This window comes from Tursiops truncatus, chromosome 11 (genome assembly GCF_011762595.2).
Source record: "Tursiops truncatus isolate mTurTru1 chromosome 11, mTurTru1.mat.Y, whole genome shotgun sequence".
NCBI lineage: Eukaryota > Metazoa > Chordata > Mammalia > Artiodactyla > Delphinidae > Tursiops > Tursiops truncatus.
In genome coordinates this window covers 14,199,403-14,218,432 of record NC_047044.1, presented here as the reverse complement: position 1 = coordinate 14,218,432, position 19,030 = coordinate 14,199,403, and the positions used below count along the sequence as shown (strand labels likewise).

Genomic DNA, 19,030 nt, shown 5'->3' with positions numbered 1-19,030 from the left:
CGCTGAGCCTGCGCGTCTGGAGCCTGTGCTCCGCAACGGGAGAGGCCACAACGGTGAGAGGCCTGCGTACAGCAAAAAAAAAAAAAAAAAAAATTGAAAAAAAGAAAAAGAATCACCTGGAACAGTTTTGTAAATTTATTTTTGTGAACATTTTAATAAATTTTGGAAGAAGATGGCAGGTCTAGAATGAGGCTTGAGATATCCATTTCTGCAAGGTGATCTTCTTCAGGCAGCACACCCCCAGGATACTCAGCTTTACAGATGACCCAGCCCCAGTTCAGGGCCAATGTGCAAGCAATCTGGGGAGATACTCCATCAGGCTGCCCACTGGAATCACCTGGGGAGTTTTTTTTGGTTTGTTTTTGTTTTTTGTTTGCGGTACGCGGGCCTCTCACTGTTGTGGCCTCTCCCGTTGCGGAGCACAGGCTCCGGACGTGCAGGCTCAGCGGCCATGGCTCACGGGCCCAGCCGCTCCGCGGCATGTGGGATCTTCCCGGACCGGGGCACGAACCCGTGTCCACTGCATCAGCAGGCAGACTCTCAACCACTGCGCCACCAGGGAAGCCTGCACCTGGGGAGTTTTAAAGCTACCAATACCTAAGTTCTACCCTCAGAGAGCCTAGTGTAATTGGTTTTTCCTATTGCCTGGCTATCAGGATTTTAAAACATTTCCCAGGTAATTCTAATCTGCAGCCAAATTTGGGGATTAATGGAATAGATGCTCTCATTTCTACATATTACAAAGAAGATGATCCAGTCCCTTTCCCAGATAGGGAAACAAGACATAAGACAAATAATCTCAAATATGAACATACACAGATTCCTAAATATTGAATTTTACATTTTTTATAGTTTTTATGTGCATAATGAGGCTGCTGTGAGAAGTAAATAAATGTATATATGCAGCACCATTCTCAAAATTTCCCATGATGGAAGACTTGTTAATTTCTCCTTGCAGTTTTGCCAATTTTTGAAGTACATTTTGAGGCACTTTTTTTGAGCCCTATAAATTTAAAATTATTATCTCTTCTTGGTCAATGACTCCTTTATCCTAATGGGTTACTTCCTTTTCCCTGGTAATGCTTTTCACCTGGAAGTCTATTTTTCCCCCGATATTAATACAACTATATTGGCTAGCTTTCTTTTGCCCAGTTGTTACATGGTATGTATAAGTATGTATGTATATATATATATTTATTTATAACTTATTTAATATTTAACTTATATATTTATTTAATATATATATTTATTTCCATCTTTTAACTTTCAAACATTCTACAGTCTTATGTTTTAGATGAATCTCTTGAATGGAATATAGCTGTATTTTAAAGAAATCTACTCTGGGGGAGTTCCCAGTGGCCTAGTGGTTAGGATTCCAGGCTTTCACTGCCATGGGCCAGGTTCAATCCCTGGTCGGGGAACTAAGATCTCACAAGCAGCACAGCCAAAAACAACAACAACAACAAAAAAAAAACTACTCTGACAATCTTGCTGTAGATGCTCTATAAATTGAGTATTTAGTTCATTTACATTTAATATAATTACTCATATATACTGGTGATAAAAATATTTAGCAACTTGTAGGGTACTTTGAGAAAGTTGCAGTTCTCACAAGTGACCATGAGATGGCAACTCTAGGGGACTCACAGGCAAACAGCCTTGAAGGGACAAAGGGAACCAGGCATTTGCTCTCGGGGTTCCACTACTGCTTCCAAGGGTGTATCTCCCCTGCAACATTTGGGCATCCTCTGACCACAGGAGAAACAAGGATATGGGATGGGGGACAGGAGTGTGGTGAACTGGGGGACAAAAGAGTAGTTCAATGGCCATGCCTAACCATGGGGTAAATAAGGGTGGCTGAAGGCATTCAGTGGGCTCAGGTCAGAGGCTATTTATCAATTTGTATAGAAAAATTTCAATATTTTAATAACCCATACTGCTGTACACACCATTCAGAATACCAGCCTGTTGATATATATGGGTCTAAACCTATCATCTTATTTTGTGTTATTTATAACAACTGTTCTACGTTGGTTTTTCTCTCCTTTCTTGTTTTCTTTTATTATTTCTATTTTTCTCTCTCATTGTTTTTTATTTATTTATTTTAAATATTTATTTGTTTGTTTATTTATGGCTGCTTTGGGTCTCTGTTGCTGCATGCGGGCTTTCTCTAGTTGCAGTGAGCGGGGGCTACTCTTTGTTGCAGGGCGCGGGCTTCTCGTTGCGGTGGCTTCTCTTCTTGCGGAGCACAGGCTCTAGGCGCACGGGCTTCAGTAGTTGTGGCACAGGCTCAGTAGTTGCGGCGCCCGGGCTTAGTTGCTCCGCGGCATGTGGGATCTTCCTGGACCAGGGCTCGAACCCGTATCCTCTGCATTAGCAGGTGGATTCCTAACCACTGCGCCACCAGGGAAGCCCCTCTCATCGTTTTTAAGTACTACATTCTGTTTCTATTTTTTAAGTAATTATCACAGAGATTACCTTTACTTATTCTTTAATTCTTTAATTTTCATCTTTAACTTTTCAAAGCCTATTATTAATCAATACATAGCTTTCCACCCTGACAATACAAGGGCCTCAGAACATCTTAATTATATTTAGCCCCAGCCTCTATACTCACTTACTATGGTTTATTTGAATCCTTCATATATTTTAAAAATCCATAAGATGTCATTATTATGATTATCAATTGTTTTTTGAAGACAATGTTTATTAGCATTTCCACCTTCTTTGCTCTTCATGTATTCTTGCTGCTCTACGTTATTCTGAGGTCATTTTCTTTTTGCCTAAAGTACATACTTTACAATTTCCCTTAGTGAGGTCTTATCTTTATAAATGTTTTTATTTTGCCTTCTTTCATAAAATACATTTCCCTGAGGATGACGATTATTTTCTTTCAGCACACTGAAGATATCTTTCCACCTCTGCTGCCTGAGAGCCAAGTGTCAGTCTGTTACTCCAATCAAGTAATCTGCCTTTTTCCCTTGGCTACTTTTTATTTTTCTTTATCTTTCTGCATTTAAACTATTGTGTTTTGGTATAGAATTCTTTTTAGTAATCCTGCTTTAAATTTGTTGAGCTTCTAATGTTGGTAGTTTGGTATCTTCCTGAAAGATTCTCAGCTATCATTTCTTATTTTACTGCCTCTGCTCCATTCTCTTTTCCCTCCCTTTATGAAACTCTGGTTAAATGAATGTTAGACCTTCTCAGGAGATCTAACCATCTCTTCTGCATTTCCAGTCTTTTTTCTCTTTGTGCTTCATTTGGGATAATTTCTTCTGCTCTACCTTTCATTTCATTAACCGCCTTTTCAATGGTGTCTAATATGCCATTAAACACAACACTTCCAATAATTTTGGTTATTGTAGTTTTCATTTCTAGAAGTTCTGTTTGGTTTTAATAAAACTGGTTGTGTCATTCTTTATAGTTTCCTATTCCTTGCAGATATCTTCCAACCTGATTTTTTTCAACTTAATATGTATGATTTTTTTCTTTTAAGAATGTGTGTTTTTGAGGGTATCTTTCTGCTTATCTATATTTCCTGTTTCTTCTCATTCATAATGTATATGCCTGGTTATTGTTGACTATGTGTTAGCTATTATACAAAAAGTTATCTGAATAATTATTCGAAGCCTAGTATGAAAGTGCCTTCCACTACACAGGATCTGCTTTGACTTCTGGCATGTCTGGGATTACCATAAACTAAATTTAATGCTTGAGCTTCCCTGGAAGGCCAATCAAAGTGCAATTCAAGCTTCAGTGACTTGTGAGGGCTCATCTACCTATAGTTCACATTCACCTTGAGATGTAGTCCTTTGAGGTCTCAGCTTATTTTGGGTAGGGTCTACCATTATACCTTGAGAAAACCTGGGTATCTCTTTCTTTCTCCCTTGCCCCTGCTAGGCTATCAAAACCAATTTTCAAGTTTGCTAGACTCAGCAGTACTCTCAGGAAAAATGAAGCTTCTGTACTCATTTATCTCTCTGGTTTCCATTTCCTATCATTCTCTTCCTAGTAAGTCCTTACTGTCATGTCAACTCTTTGATGGATTTGAAGATTATCGTTATTTAAAACCAGTTTTTAAGTTGTTTTCAGATAACCTACAGTTGGTCTACCATTACTGGAAATAGGAAGCCATGTAATGTTTTCATTGGCAAATGGCAGGTACTCAGTAAATGATGGCTGATTTAGTAAAATTATCATAATTTCCCAAACATACTCCTTTTTTTTGCTTGTTGGTTTGTACAAAGACTGTTTCCTATTCTTAAAACACATAGAATGCCCATATTCTACCATCTGAAAAGGCTCAGAACAAATGCCACCTTTTCCTCAAATTTCTTCTTGTTGTCTCTACTTCCCCAAATCTGAATTCTATTTCTTCCCCACCTAAACCCTCACAGGACCTAGTCTGTACCATTCTTTGGGTACTTAACTAGATAGAAATATTTTAATACCCTATTTACCTCTCCTGCAGATTTATACTTTTTTGACATTTCTGATCTTCTGAAGAATTCCCTCACTTCCCCTCCAGTTCAGCTGTTTGTATTATAAACAGATTTGGGGGCGAAATATTATATCTAGTACTTTTAGGTGTGATGTCCTGGAAGGGGAGTCTCTGAACACTTACTCTGTTCTACTGCTGGAAGCGGGATGCAGCCTATTCTAATAAACTCTTAACATTTGTACAGCACTTTAGAATTAATAGGGTATTCTCACATACATGCCTTCTACTTCCATGTTCACTATCATCATGCTGCAGATGAGAATCACAGGGCAAGAGAGACTAAATAATATCCCCGAATAGAGCCATAAAGTCAGAAATGGAACCGAAGTCTTCTTTCTCCAAGCCCAGGGCCCATTCCAGCATACTCAGTTGCTTTCCCATATTGTTTGTGCCACCAGTCATTCCTATGCAATAATACCTAAAACTCTCTGGAAGCAGACATTCCGTACATGAAAGCACGTGTAGTAGAGGAGTTAGGTTGCAGGCAACAGACAAAGGGGTTGGCAAAGGGAGATACCCCATACACACCTCTCAAATGAAGGTTTTCTGTACCTCAGTCCACCTTACCTCACAACCTTGGTCCCATTTCTCACAACCTGCATGTCCACCATACAGCCCCCAGTAACATAGGCAGCTAGATTCAACTCTGAGAATTCAGCCTGAAAGAGAAAGCAAAACAATAAGGATTCATCAAATACTAGTGATGCCAATAACTTATAACATTTATTGGATACTTATATGTGCCAAATACACATTTAAACCTCACCTGAAACATAGGAAATTAGTAATATTTTTTATCTCCCTTTTTGAAAGATGAGGAAGCTGAGGTGCAGAGAGACATAGTGACATGTCCAAAGTTGCATTGCTACTAATTTCTACCTCCTTGAAGGTGGAAGAAGCAACTCTAACTCCAGTGGAGGGGACGGTGGGGAGAGATAGGAGGTGGGCATGGAAGAAACTTCATGGTCACCAAGAGAGGGGCAGAGGCAAGAGTATAGGGAGTATTCTTGATGTTTCTGTGCCAGCTACAATCCTGCACTTGTATTTTATTAGACACTTCTGTATCCTTATAAGTCCATCTTTTTGTTGGCTTATTTGTTTGAGCAAGCTTTAGCAAATCTATGTTGCTATTCCTGTGGAATATATCCGTCCTACAAGATTATATGCTCCCTGGGGATAGCGATTTGATGTTATAACCGTGTGTTTCCTAGGGTTGCCATAACGAAGTACCACCACTAGGTGGCTTAAACACAGAACACTGTCTTCTCACAGTTGTGGAGGCTAGAAGTCCAAAATCAAGGTGTGGGCAGGGTTGGTTCTTTCTGAGGGCTGTGCAGCAAGGCTCTGTTCCAGGCCTCTCTCCTTGGTTTGTAGATGGCCACCTTCTCCCTATCTCTCATTACAATGTTTTTCCTCTATGCGTGTCGCTGTATCCCTTTTACCAGTCATACTGGATTAGGACCTCACTTTAACTTGATTACCTCTGTAAATATCCTATCTCTAAATACCTATGTTCAAAAAAGGTCACATTCTGAGGTACTAGGGGTTAGGACTTCAACACAGGAATTTTAGGGAAACACAATTCAACCTGTAACCCCATCCTAGAAAATGCATAGTACTAGACTGACTTACACAGAAGCCAAAAGCTATTTCTTTGAATTTAACAAACAAAAATAACTGCTCACATACATGAAACACTCACTATGTTCCAGGTACTGTCCTAAGCATTTTATACGTATGAATTCATTTAATCCTCATACTTGTCCAGATGAAAAACCGAGGCAGAGAGAGATCAAATAACTTGCACACTGTCACACAGTAGGTAGCAGAGCCAGGATTTAACCCCAGGAAGTCTGGCTCCAGCCTGTGCTTTTAACTGCTGCACCCCACTGTCCTCACTGTTTAGCTGAATAAGATATTAGGTGGATTACAAATGGGAATTTTAGGGACCTAAAAATAAACCACTTAAAGAGAAAAACAAGTTTACATTGAAGGGAAATATCATTTCATGGTGATTTAACTGTATCCCCTTGGAATCATTTACCAGGAATTATGACCGAAGACCCAGCCATCTCCCCAGATGGCTTTAAAGCAAACCCAGAGTGCTTGTGTTTCTTGCTCTAATTAATAACCTCATTATGCTGTGGCAAGGTGAAAAGCAAAAAGCCCTGTTAATGAGGTCAGGTTGGTTAACAGTGGTAATGACCTAGTTATTAAATCTAATGCCTTAAAAATTCAGTCCCATCATGTTTCAGATACTTCATTTGTGAGATTACGAAGAAGAATTAGCACGAAAAGTTGTTGCTTCTGTGCATGAAGCAGAAGAAGTTAGAAGAAAGTTGCAACACAGAATAGCTGGGCACCAAGTATATGAAAAAAGGGAGTGAATCAGAATCTTGGATGGTAGAATTTCTAACTCATAGATGGCAAAGACCCAGGGGCTGTCTTGCTGCCCAAATGGAAGGCCAAATACCTCGACAGAAGACACCCTCAGGCTTGTACATACCAGTCAGAAGTTCATCTTGGTCAGATCCGGGTGTTTACAGTTGTTTCCTGGTCATGGTTTATGAGTAATTACAGAAGGTAGATGCCTGGGTTATAGGGCAGCGAGCCTCTGCTCGGTCAAGCACGGAGAGTCGAGGTAGCAAAGAAAGTGCACCTCTTGCATTTAACTTTCTAAAAACTTCAACAACCACGGGAATGAGCATAGACGTATCTAACCATCTCTCATTCAGGTTAGCATGATGACTCCCCTGGTAGAATCCCAAAGACCAGCCAATTTTAAAGACCCTGAAAGCTCTCGTAGAAACTGTAGTGGGTTGAATTGTATCCCCTAAAAGATATGTCCAAGTTCTAACACTTGATATCTATGAATGTGACCTTGTGTGGAAATAGGGTCTTTGCAAATATAATTAAGGCTCTCAAATGAGATGATCATCCTGGATTAGGGTGAGCCCTAAATATAATGAGATGTCCTTACAAAAGAAGAGAAGGGGTGACAGAGGGCCACAGGAAAGAAGGCTGTGTGAAGACAGAGGTAGAGATTGGAGTTACACTGCCAAAAACCAAGGAACAACAGGAGTAACTAGAAACTGGAAGAGGAAAGGAAGAAGTCTCCCTTAGAGCCTTCAGAGGGAGTGCAGATCTGTTGACACCTTGATTCCAGATTTCAGGCCTCCAGAACACTGAGAGGATAAATTTCTACTGTTTTAAGCCACCAAGTTTGTGGTAATTTGTTACAACAATCCTAGAAAAGTAATACAATAATTTTGGAAATTGGATCCAATTTTACTATTGCATGCAAAGGTGTCAGGGTTCAAAGAAGGTCAACTGGTTTAGGTAAGGCTCCTTTATCCACTTCACCAAACACATAATTAAATGCATATAAATACACACATACATTCTCTCTCTCTCTCGCTCTCTCCCCCTCTCTCTCACACACACATACAGTAATATATTGTAAAACACTACTATCAGAGTCACTTAAATTTTCTACATAAGTTAACCTTTTGACCTCAAAACATTTTGGTCCCAACTATTTTTAATGTAATGTCTCTTTAAATACTACACATTAGGCATTGTGGTATAGATAAATAATTTTCAAAGAAACTACATTTAAATATAACTGTTCAAGATATTAGCTGATGTGTTTGGTCAAGTTACTAACTGCTTTGAATCTCACCTCTAAAATGGAGGTAATGATATCAGTAGTATCTACCTTTAAATTTTTTGGTAAAGATTCAAGATAGTGTATATGAAGCATCTAGCACAGAGCTGAGACATACACAGGAAGAGGATCTCTGTAAACAGCTATCATTATTATGTTCAAATATTTAATTGTCTTAGTGAGAGTAAACTGAATGCATAAAAAATAGTATAACCAGAAAAAGAGCAACCCCTTCAAATATTTATAACATAAACAATTTTCAAAATATTAAGGCATAAAATATAAAGAGCAAGGACTTTTGCTTAATGGCCACAAGGGAGTAACAGGGATTATATTTACACTCTCATCTTAAACTTAGAAAGCCAGACAAACTATATTAAGTAATAGTTTTCAGACACTGAACAACAGGCATTGCAGGACTGTGACCCCTGCAGAAAGGAAACACATGAAATTACCCCTGTGATTGCCCTAGCTGACTGCCTGGAGGCAATTCCCAGGCGTGGGAGAATGCAGTCAGTGCCCAGAAGTCTCACTAAGAGTCAGAGGTTAGGATTCAGGGATGCTGAGGTGGCTAGAATTTGCAGTGCAGAGCAAAGGAAAGATACAATTGCCCAGAAAAAGACCTCCAGGCAGATCTGTAAGTCTTTGGCTGAGTACTGATCTGAGCATGCATGAAAGGAAAGTACTCAGGGCCAATGACAGAACTATCAGAAAACAGTAGACTCAACACTCCAGACACAGGGCTGGAGATAGTTCATGTTCTCACCAGTCAAAGTGTAAAGACCTTGTAATATGAGTAGAGTTCTCAAAAATTTAGTAGTAGGGCTAAATTAGCCCTGGACTGCAGCATGCTCTGGATCTAAGATGACCAATTTGTACCAGTTTACTTGGAGCTTTCCCAACTTTAAAACCAAAAGTCCCACTTTTCAGAAGCCCCTTCAGTCTCAGTCTTTAACTGAAAGTTCCATGTCCTGGGAAACTCCTTTGTCCCAGGCAGACTGGGATGATTAATCACTCTATCTAGATCTGTCTAAAAAAAGTTTTAAAGGTTTAACAGTTTTAAAGTTTTAAAACTAAGAAAAGTTTTAAAGGCATGCCCTGAAGGGATCAAACTTATGCCAAGTAATTTAACTGCATCCCAAAACAAAGTACAACACTATTTATAGGAATACAACAAAATCCAACACCCAACATGTTAAATTTACATTGCAAAATTTATGAAATTCAATCATAAATTACCAGACATGCAAGGAAGCAGGAAAATATGAACCATACTAAGGAGAAATCAAGAAAAGATCCAGAAACGAGAGATGATGGAAAGAGCAGAAATTGAAGTTAAAACAACTATTATAAATATGCTCCACATTCTCAAGAAGGTAGAGGAAAACTTCAACATGATAAAGAGAGAAAAGTAAAACTTAAAAATGGAAAAAACAGAAATTTCATAGATTAAAAGTATAATATCTTAAACATAAAATGTATTGTATGGGATTAATATCAGATTAGACAAAACAGAAGAAAATATGAGTGAGCTTGAAGAGAAAGGAATATACACTTGTACAAAATGAAGCCCAGGCACAAAAATACTGGAAAAAAAAAAAAAAGAACCTCAGTAAGCTACAGGACAATATCAAACAGTTCAATATATGTGTAACTGAAGTTCTAGAATGAAAAAAAGGTAAGATCATAAGGGTTTTTAAAGGGTTACGGTTAGGAAATATTTAAAGAAAAATGGCCAAAATTTTTCCAAATTTGATGAAAACTATAAACCCACAGACCCAAGAAATTCAGTGAATCCCAAGCAGAAGAAACATAAAGAAAATCCTACCAAGGCACATAACAATCAGCTTACTAACAAACCAGTGATGAAGAGAAAATCTTCAAAGCAATCAGAGGGGGAAAATACACTTTATATAAAGAGAAGCAAAGATAAGAAAGGCAGCCAATGTCTCGTCAGAAAACATTAAACTAAAAGACAGTGGGACAGCTTCTTTAAAGTACTGAGAAAAAAAAAATTGTCAACCTAGAATTTTATATCCAGCAAACTACATTTTAAAAAAATCAAGGCATGCTAAAAACTTTTTCAGGCAAATAAAATTTGAGAGAATTTATTGTAAGTCTAAGAAATGTTAAAGGAAGCTTTTCAGGCAGAAGGAAAATAAAACTAGATGGAAATTTGTACTGACACAAAATGAAGAACTCTGCATATGGTAACTAAATGGATAAATATGAAATATTTTTTGTTTTAAAATGTCTATTAAAATAATCAACTTAAAAAATATTTCTGAAATCAAATTTATTCTAGAGGAAATTATACTCATTTGGACCACTTATACTTTCTTGTTTATATTTCTAATTTCTCTGATGACGTTTTTCTTCAAAGTCTCCTTAATTTGAATTAGGGTCAAGTTGTCATAGTCTGCCATGCCTGTAGGCACCTCACTTTCACTCTTCATTCTTCCATAAAAAGTACATTTGTAAATACTCCAGGACTCAAAAGGAAGTCTGTTCCTTTTGCTTCAGCATAGTTCTCTGCTTCCGAGGGCAAACAACTGACTGCAAAACAATACTATGTATTATGGGAGTTTATGACACGTGTGGAAGTAGAAAGTGTAACAAGAACACAAAGATGGAAATGGAAATGTACTGTTAAAAAGTTCTTACAGTGTATGTAAAGTGGTATAATCTTACTTAAAGATAGATCTTGATAAAGATATTGTGAACCTTAGAAGAATGCCTCAAAAAAAAAAGAGGGATAGCTAAATTAAAGTTCACAAATTCTAAGTTTAGCGCTCGATGGATTTTAATTGATTTGTACTTGTATAATCAATATCAGGATGAAGACTAAGAAAATTTCCAGCCTCCCTGAATGCTCCCTCAACCTCATTATAGCTGATATCAACTCTCACACCATGATGCTACCACTTTAATGTCTTCTAGTTCCATAGCTTACTTTTGCAAGTTCTTGAACTTCATATAAATGAATCTCACAGTATGTACTCTTTGGTATTTGCCTTTTTCACTCATCATTATATCTGTGTGATTCATCCATGATGTTGGGGTTAGATGAAATCATTTTACTTCTGTGTAGTGTTTCATTGTCTGAGTATACAATAATACATTTACCTGTTCTGCTGATCATGGACACTCAAGACTATTTCTAGTCATTGGCTATTAAGAAAAAAGGTGTTTTGCACATTCTTGTACATCTCTTTTGGCAGACATATACACTCATTTCTTTTGGGTATATACCTAGGAGTGAAACTGCTGGGTCATAGGATAGGCATATATTTAGCTTTAGAAAATATCACTGAAGAATTTCCCAAGGTGGTTTCATCAATCTAAACACCTATTAGGATTATGAGAATTATAGTTGTTCCATGTCCTCTTCAACACTTGGTAGTGTTTTAAGTTTTAGCTATTCTGATGGGTGTTTAGTGGTAGCACATTGCAGTTTTAATTTGCATTTCTCTGACAGTGATATTGAGCACCTTGTCAAGTGCTAATGAGCAATTTAGATAATCTCTTTGATTAAATGCCTGTTCAAATCTTTTGTTCATATTTTTATTTTTTGTTTGCACTTTTCTTATTAGTATGTAAGAGGTATGTAAAATATATTCTGGACACATTCTTTGTTAGATACAACCATTTGCAAATATCTTCTTCTAGTCTGTGGCTCATCTTCTAACTTTCATAATTTTTAAAATGAAGATTTTATATAAATACAGAAAACAATTGTAATAACTTTTACGTTAGTGTTCTTATTGTATTTAGTTTAAAAATGTTTTGCTTATCCCAAGGTCATGTGAAGCTTTATTGTTTTATATTTCACATTGAGGTCTATAATCCATCTATAATTAATTTTTTGCATAAGATGTAAGGTAGGTTAAGTTTTTCCATGTGGTTATTCAAATAACTTGGCACTATTTATTAAAAAGACCAATCTTTCTTAATAGAATTGCACTGATGCCTTTGCCAAACATCAAGTCACTTCGTATGTGGCAGTCTATTTACAAATTCTCTATTCTATTCTATAGATCTATTTGTTTATCCTTACCTCTGTCTCAAGTTGTTTCAGTTACTGTAGCCTGACAGTGTCTTGACATCAGATAGTATAATATCCTAAGAAGGAAGCAACCCAAATAGTACCCAGTGATAATAGGTCCAAAGACAAGGCAGAATGACCACATACCTCTTACCCCCTCAACCTGCTGATCAGATAAAAAGTCTTCCTACTCACCCACTCCAAGATACACGCAGACACTGGGCAACCAGACAACCTCAAAGGCTCTGTTCAGAATAAACTGATTGGATGTTTCCCTAGCGATGTAATTGACTGGACAGAATATATTCCAGTACTATTCCCTAATTCAGACTTCAACCCACCATTGCAGCCAGACCTCTCAAAGAGTTCCTCAGGGGAAAGCCCCACCTCTCTTAAAGGTAAAAAAAAAAAAAAAAGAAAAATCAAGAGCTCAGTCCCCTCAGCTTCCCTGACAGTGAAAACAATTCTTAACAGCTTGTTAGTGTGATCTGCCAGCTGGGAGGATGATAAACAAAGAAGCCAGCACTTCTGTTACTTTGGGTCTCCACCTATACTGAGGAATGGTGACTGTGGCATTCCACCATTGCCATGCTTACCTACACCTACAAATTTTTCTTTGCTTTCTAAATGAACTTGTGAGTTTCAGCACAGTTTTAAACATCCTCTATTATTTTAGCTTCTTTCTATTGTACTTTGTTGAAAGCTTGAGCCCACTATCTTATCTGCATTACTTTTTACTTATTTGTTGTTAGTAGGGAGATTTTAAAGTTACATGAAGGCTGCAAATAACTATGATTGTCAAGATTCTGTTTTAGGAAAGAAAATAGTCATGTTATATGTTTGCAGGATATTACCACCAGACACCATTAAAGACAAATAGGTTTTCACAAAATCAGGCATATATATGGTCTTTGTATTTTGCTACTCTTGTTAAAACCAGGTGTGCGAGGTTTTCAACATTGATCTCAATGATACCTGAAAGTGCTGGACTATCTGAGTTTTCCTGTTTATAACTTTTAGTAAACATATACATGGAGGAAGGAAAGAATGGTGGAAAAGAAATTGGTCTCGAAGTCTGGGGTCCAGGGAGCTAAATTTTGGATTTAACACTGACCCGTGTATGACCTTAGGCAAACCCCTCATTCTCTCTCCACTTTAATTCTCTTCATCTTCAAAATGAAAGTCATAATCAACATGAGTCAATTACATCTATTGTCCCTTTCATTTTCATCTCTCTTCCTTTCTTAACCAGTGTCTCCTAATGATCACAGAAGGAAAATACTATTATCACAGCATATGAAAAAGAAATGCCAAGCAACCATATTTTTATTAGAAAGTTGTTCACCACTTTATACCCAGCTCCTGGTACACAGCAGGTATTGAAAACATACTTGTAGAATAAAGTGTTATTTTTATATTTTATAGGTGGGCACCTACACATGCTAAATAACTCGACTTCTGAAACTCTGTCCATTGCCAGATCCACTAGACCATAGGAATGGGGAGGGTGTTTCCAGGCAGAGAGGAGGAAAAAGGCCCAATCTAAGTTTCCATGAACAAAAGCGCAGGTGAGAACACAGGGTTCTCGGATCAATGGAGTAGTGAGATGTCTTCTGTAGCTGGGGCATGGAGTATATGGAGGAACACAATAGGACAGAGCTAGAAAGGTGGGTGGGAGACCAGTTCTGAGGATTTTGAATTCCCTGTGAAGGAATGTGAATGTCACTCTATAGGGTATTAGTATTCTATTGCTGCCATAACAAATTACCACAAATGTAACAATTTTAGACAACACAAATGTATTATCTCACTGTATACATCAGAAGTCCATGTTAGTTCAGCTGATTTCTGTTCCAGGTTTCACAGAGCCAAAAATCAAGGTATCAGCCATCTGGGCTCTTACTGGGAAGCTTTGGGAAGAAGCTGCTTCCAAGCCTATCAGGTTGTTTGCAGAATTGAGTTCTTTGCAGTTGTAGGACTGAGGTCCTACTTCCTTGCTGATTTCAGCTGGGAGCCTCTCCCAGCTCCTTAAGGCTGTCTGCACTCCTTGTCACATTGCACTTCCCATCTTCAAACTAGTCACGGCATGTTAAGTCCTTCTCATTCTCCAAAATTTTCTGACTTCCCTTCTGCCACATCTCCCTCTCTAGCCAGAGAAAGTTCTCCGTTTTTAAGGGCTTCTGTGGTTAGACTGGCCCACTTGGATAATCAGAGATACTCTTCCTATCTTAAGTCCTTAATTGTAATCACATCTTCAACTCCCTTTGGAGTATCATTTTCATAGGTTCCAGGGATTAGGGTGTAGTCATCTTTGGGAGACCACTGGGAAACACTAAGGTATGCAGAGTAGGGGAGCGGTAAATATTTAACCACAAATATTTACATAGTACTTTCTAAGTTCCAGGCTCTATTATCAGTGCTAGATATGGTTGGAATCATATCCATTAACAAAATCTCTTCTACAGCACCGTAGATCAGAAGGAAATATAAGCACCTGTTTATAATTAAACACATGTCCAGTTCCAAGAAAAGACGTGCACACACACCTACGAGTGCACACACACACACACACAAACAAGATGGAACGCATTCAGTTTCCTGTAAGGTCTTTCGCTGATTCTCTCTGGAACTGGCACCTGGCAAGTATGTGATGCCAAGCAGATAATATTACTGAAAGCAAGGGGTATTCATGTTTAGTTACCAATAATTGCATTTGCGATGATAATGATGTTGTTGACAGAGTAGAAAATGGTGATTGCAATCATCATTATTATAATAAGTTGAAGATGCTATTAGGCCCACAGATCAATGGGAAAGAAACTGAAATTGGGACTTGGAATTGGATGAGTGACTGGAATGTACACAAGAAACCAAAAATGTGTGGGAATGTGGAGGTAGCAGCTATCAGCCTTGACCATGAAGCCTGACTGAAGGAGGGAGGATTTTGACAAAAGAGCTGTTGTCCAGAGTTCCTGAGAAAGACAAGATGCTGGCAGACAGATTGTTCTGGAATCCAAGGGTGGCTGATAAGATACTGGAAATTCCTGTTAGTTAGTGAAGACCTATCTGGTCCAGACTGTACCCCAAAGCCCTTAGAGTGTGCCCCTTTCCATGGCCTTAGACACCCTCTGTAATTTGCAGGAGAGGAAAGAGAGACAAGAGATACACAGATACTGAGCTGATAGCAGAAGGTGGGCAGCCTCCAGTACCTGTCCTAATGCTAGGACAACTTCTCACCCTCTGCCCTATTCGCTAACCTTTCTCACTACACCTCATAAAAAGGAACTGTTAATCTAGTGCTTAGGACATCACAATGCTGTATTAAACAGTGGACAGGGTCATTGCTGGGTTGAAAAGCCAGGCAATCGTGTGTGATTCCGGCTTCCACACTCTGCTTCTCTGTAGCTGAGTGCCTGCTGATCTGGGTGGTCATCATGTTAACGTCCTCTCTCCTGCTTTGCAGCTCCTCAGAGGCCAACCTCAGCATCCATCTCTCTTTCAGCCACTCTCTCCCATGAGTTGGCAGCAGTGAACTCTGATTCCAAAGAGGCCCAGCTGTCCTGCTCTTTCTTTTTACAATTGTGTTCGTTGTACCTCAGAACTATCTAGTAATACATATGTAGTAAGTGATGTCCATGAATGGGATTTTGGCTTTAAAGACAGGTAAGAAGCTGCACTGCTTTGGTCTAGAGGTGATTCAGGCCAGCTTCAGCAGGTGCCCCTGCACGGGGTGGCGGTGGGGGGGTGGGCCTAGGCCAGCTAACACTTAGTGGTATTTCAACTCTTATTTGCTCTTCCTCTTTGTGTTTTTGTCTGCCTTAGGAACCTGGAAAAGGGCTGGTGGTGGTGATTGTCAAGGTAGGATTAGGGGCATTCTCAAGTCCTCTAGCAAGTTTTCATCAAAATTCCACCCTAATCCCTAACAGACTGTTATGTTTACTCTTGGGAAGGACTGTGTTATTAACAAATTCCTTTTTAAAAAATCAGCATTCTGCATGTACTGTAATCTTCTTCACTTCTTAAGTTCTTTCAGAGTCTCATAGAGTCTAAGAGAATCATTAAAAGCATAAACAGCAGCAATAAAAAAACAGTACTAAATACAAAAAACCTAAGCTTTACACAGGTTGTGAGATCCTACATGACACTGCCTCCCACCATCCCCTGTCCTCCCCAGTTCGAACTCACTCTGTCATTTCCACACTGGCCTCCTTTCCATTGTCAAACACACTGAGCAACTCCAGCCTCCAATCCCCCAGCCTCTAAGTCTTGCTTCCCGGAGCTGGCAGCACACCTCTGCTCCCTGGCGCCCACAGTGACACCTCCCCACAAAGCATCTGCTGTGCTCCAAGCTCAGTTTTCTTGCTTAATCTTCCCCCACAGCATTCATCCCCCTCTGACATAAATATTTCCATCCATCCCAATTAAATATTTAATTGTCCATCTCTCTCACTAGAACAGAAGCTCCAGGGGGCAGGGATTTTGTCTGTTTTGCTCAGAGCTCTAACCCAGCACCTAAACCATTGTCTGGGGAAAGAGAACAGGTGCTCTGTAAATATCATTGAATGAACAGATGCTCATTTTGCAGATGCCAAAGGTGAGGCCCAGGGAAGCAGAGTGACTTTGTCCAAAGTTGCAGCTTGAGATCCAAACCCAGGCTGACACCCTTCACACTGCACCAAGTGGCTTATTCGGGGTGACTCGTGTCCTAAATTGCAGAGCTCTCATTTTTACATCTTCTAGTGTCTTCTCCACGTCAGTATGCAGTGTCTGCTAGGGAAGCCTACAGGCCCCTCCTTCACCACTCTGCTTCTTCTAACTGCCCTGTTGATGGCAAGTACTTGGCAGGCGGCCCAAGGCCTGCTCTCAGCAAGAACTGCTTCCTTTCGGTTTCCCAGCAGAGGCCGTGTTTTCAGCTCCGAGGGCCTGATGGGCTCAGTGACTTCCCTGGCTGGCATCTCGGGGCTGAGCTCTTTTCCACCAGTACAGACTCACCTTGCAGACTTTGAAAGTCTGCAGACTCATTCAGTGGACACTTCCAGGGGAGGAAATCTTGTGCAGAAGCAGTGCTGGGCATCTCAGCGAAGGTCTTGGCCACTGGGTCAGCGAGTGCTGCCTGGCAGTACTGCCCGCCTCCCATGCCAAACCCCCAGCTACACAGGAAGATGCAAAGGCACCTCTGCTCATCAGAAAATCATAATATTCCAGTGTGTGTGTGTGGAGAAGGCAGGGAAGGGAGAGAAAAAACATAAAAACATGTCAAAATATACATAAAAAGGTAGAAAAATAAAATGATAAAACCTACATTCTTAAATGTTCAAGTAATGAAATATCCAAAATTAGTTGGAGTTTACCACATTATTTTTTTAAAAAATCAACAGCACTGATTTGCAGTTTACGAAGTGTTTGGTATATAATGGTTTTTAGAACTGAACCCCATGAGTCTGAATCTGAGCTTTACCCCTAACTTGCTGTGCAAGTTTAGACAAGTTAGCCTTTCTATGCCTCAGTCCCTCATCTGTAAACAAGGCTAAGAATGGTACCTTCCTAGGGCAGTAGTGAGCATTAGATGAATTAATCCATTTAGGAGCCCTTAGCAAGGTGCCTAAGTGAAAATAAGTGAGTAATCAATGTTAGCTATGACGGTTATATTCTTTAATTTGATCATTACAATGACCTCTTGATACGAGGGTAGGCATTAGCATTCCCATTAGCGGATGAGAAAACTGAGAAACAGAGAGCAAATGACTTGGCGAAGATCACAAAGCTACTGAGCAAGAGAGCTGGAACTTGAACTCACGTCATCCATTAATTCATTTAACAACTCATTTTTGAGCAACTACTGTGTCTGTTACTTTCTCTGATGACACAGCAGTGAAAGTACCAGACAAAAATCCCTGTTACCACAGAACTTGTATCTAATGGGGTGAGATAGACCATTAACAATAAATAATGTGTCAGGAGAAGAAAAACAGAAGGCGGTCAGGAAAAGTGGCACTTGGTCAGTGATATGAGCAAAATGAGGGAGACCATACCAGTAAGGAGGGTGGTTTTCTAGGCAGAGAGAACAGCAAGCACAAAGGCCCTGAGGCCGGAACAAATGTGCAGAGTTCAAGGAACAGCAAGGAAGCCCTGCCTGGAACAGGGCTAGTGAGGGCATGAGTGGAAGGAGACAAGGTCAGAGAGGGGACGATGGAACAGATCGTGGTAAGGATTTTATTCTGCATGAGACACTAAGATGTTAACACCATCACCATCCTCATCACCAACATCATCTTTACCAACGTCAGTGAACGTAACAATTCATCATCTTCATCAGCATTATCATCATCACATTTGGTAATGCAAGAAGTCAAGGAGTAGAGTTTGAGAAAAAGCACCAGTAGTTGTGTCATCCTGATTTTTAAAGAATTTCTTAATGGCCAAGTTTTGTTCTCCAAAGCCTAGATGTACATTTGTTAGGGGTTAAGGTAGGGTTCTACTGGCTGGTGGCCAGAGGACCCAGGCAAGCCCTAATTCTGCCTGGACAGTCACTCCTTCCTGTTCATATTCCCGAGAAGCAACAGCACCTGAGAATCAAAGTAAAACATCCATTGTCATTTTCCCTCTGCCAGGGAAAACTTCAAGGGTAGCGAGAGCTTTTGATAATGTCCTGAGGATAGAAAGAGTGTTCACTGAAGGAGACAGGGAGGGGGGGGGGGGAGGGGGAGAAAAATGGAGAGAGAGGGTAAGGGGGAGTGTGCATGGGGGGGTGCCATGTCAGACAGGGTGGCCAAGCACCTCTGAGAAGGAGATATTTGTGCAAAGAACCTGAATGAGC

At 39.6% G+C, this 19,030-nt stretch overlaps 1 protein-coding gene across 1 annotated transcript in view; it reads right to left on the bottom strand.

The window, feature by feature from the left end:
- Positions 1–19,030, bottom strand: part of SYN3 (synapsin III) — a 432,411-nt gene that overhangs the window by 358,904 nt on the left and 54,477 nt on the right. The window contains exon 4 of the mRNA XM_019952355.3: positions 5,069–5,160. Coding sequence (XP_019807914.1) covers positions 5,069–5,160 — 92 coding nt within the window. The remainder of the gene's footprint in view (positions 1–5,068; positions 5,161–19,030) is intronic.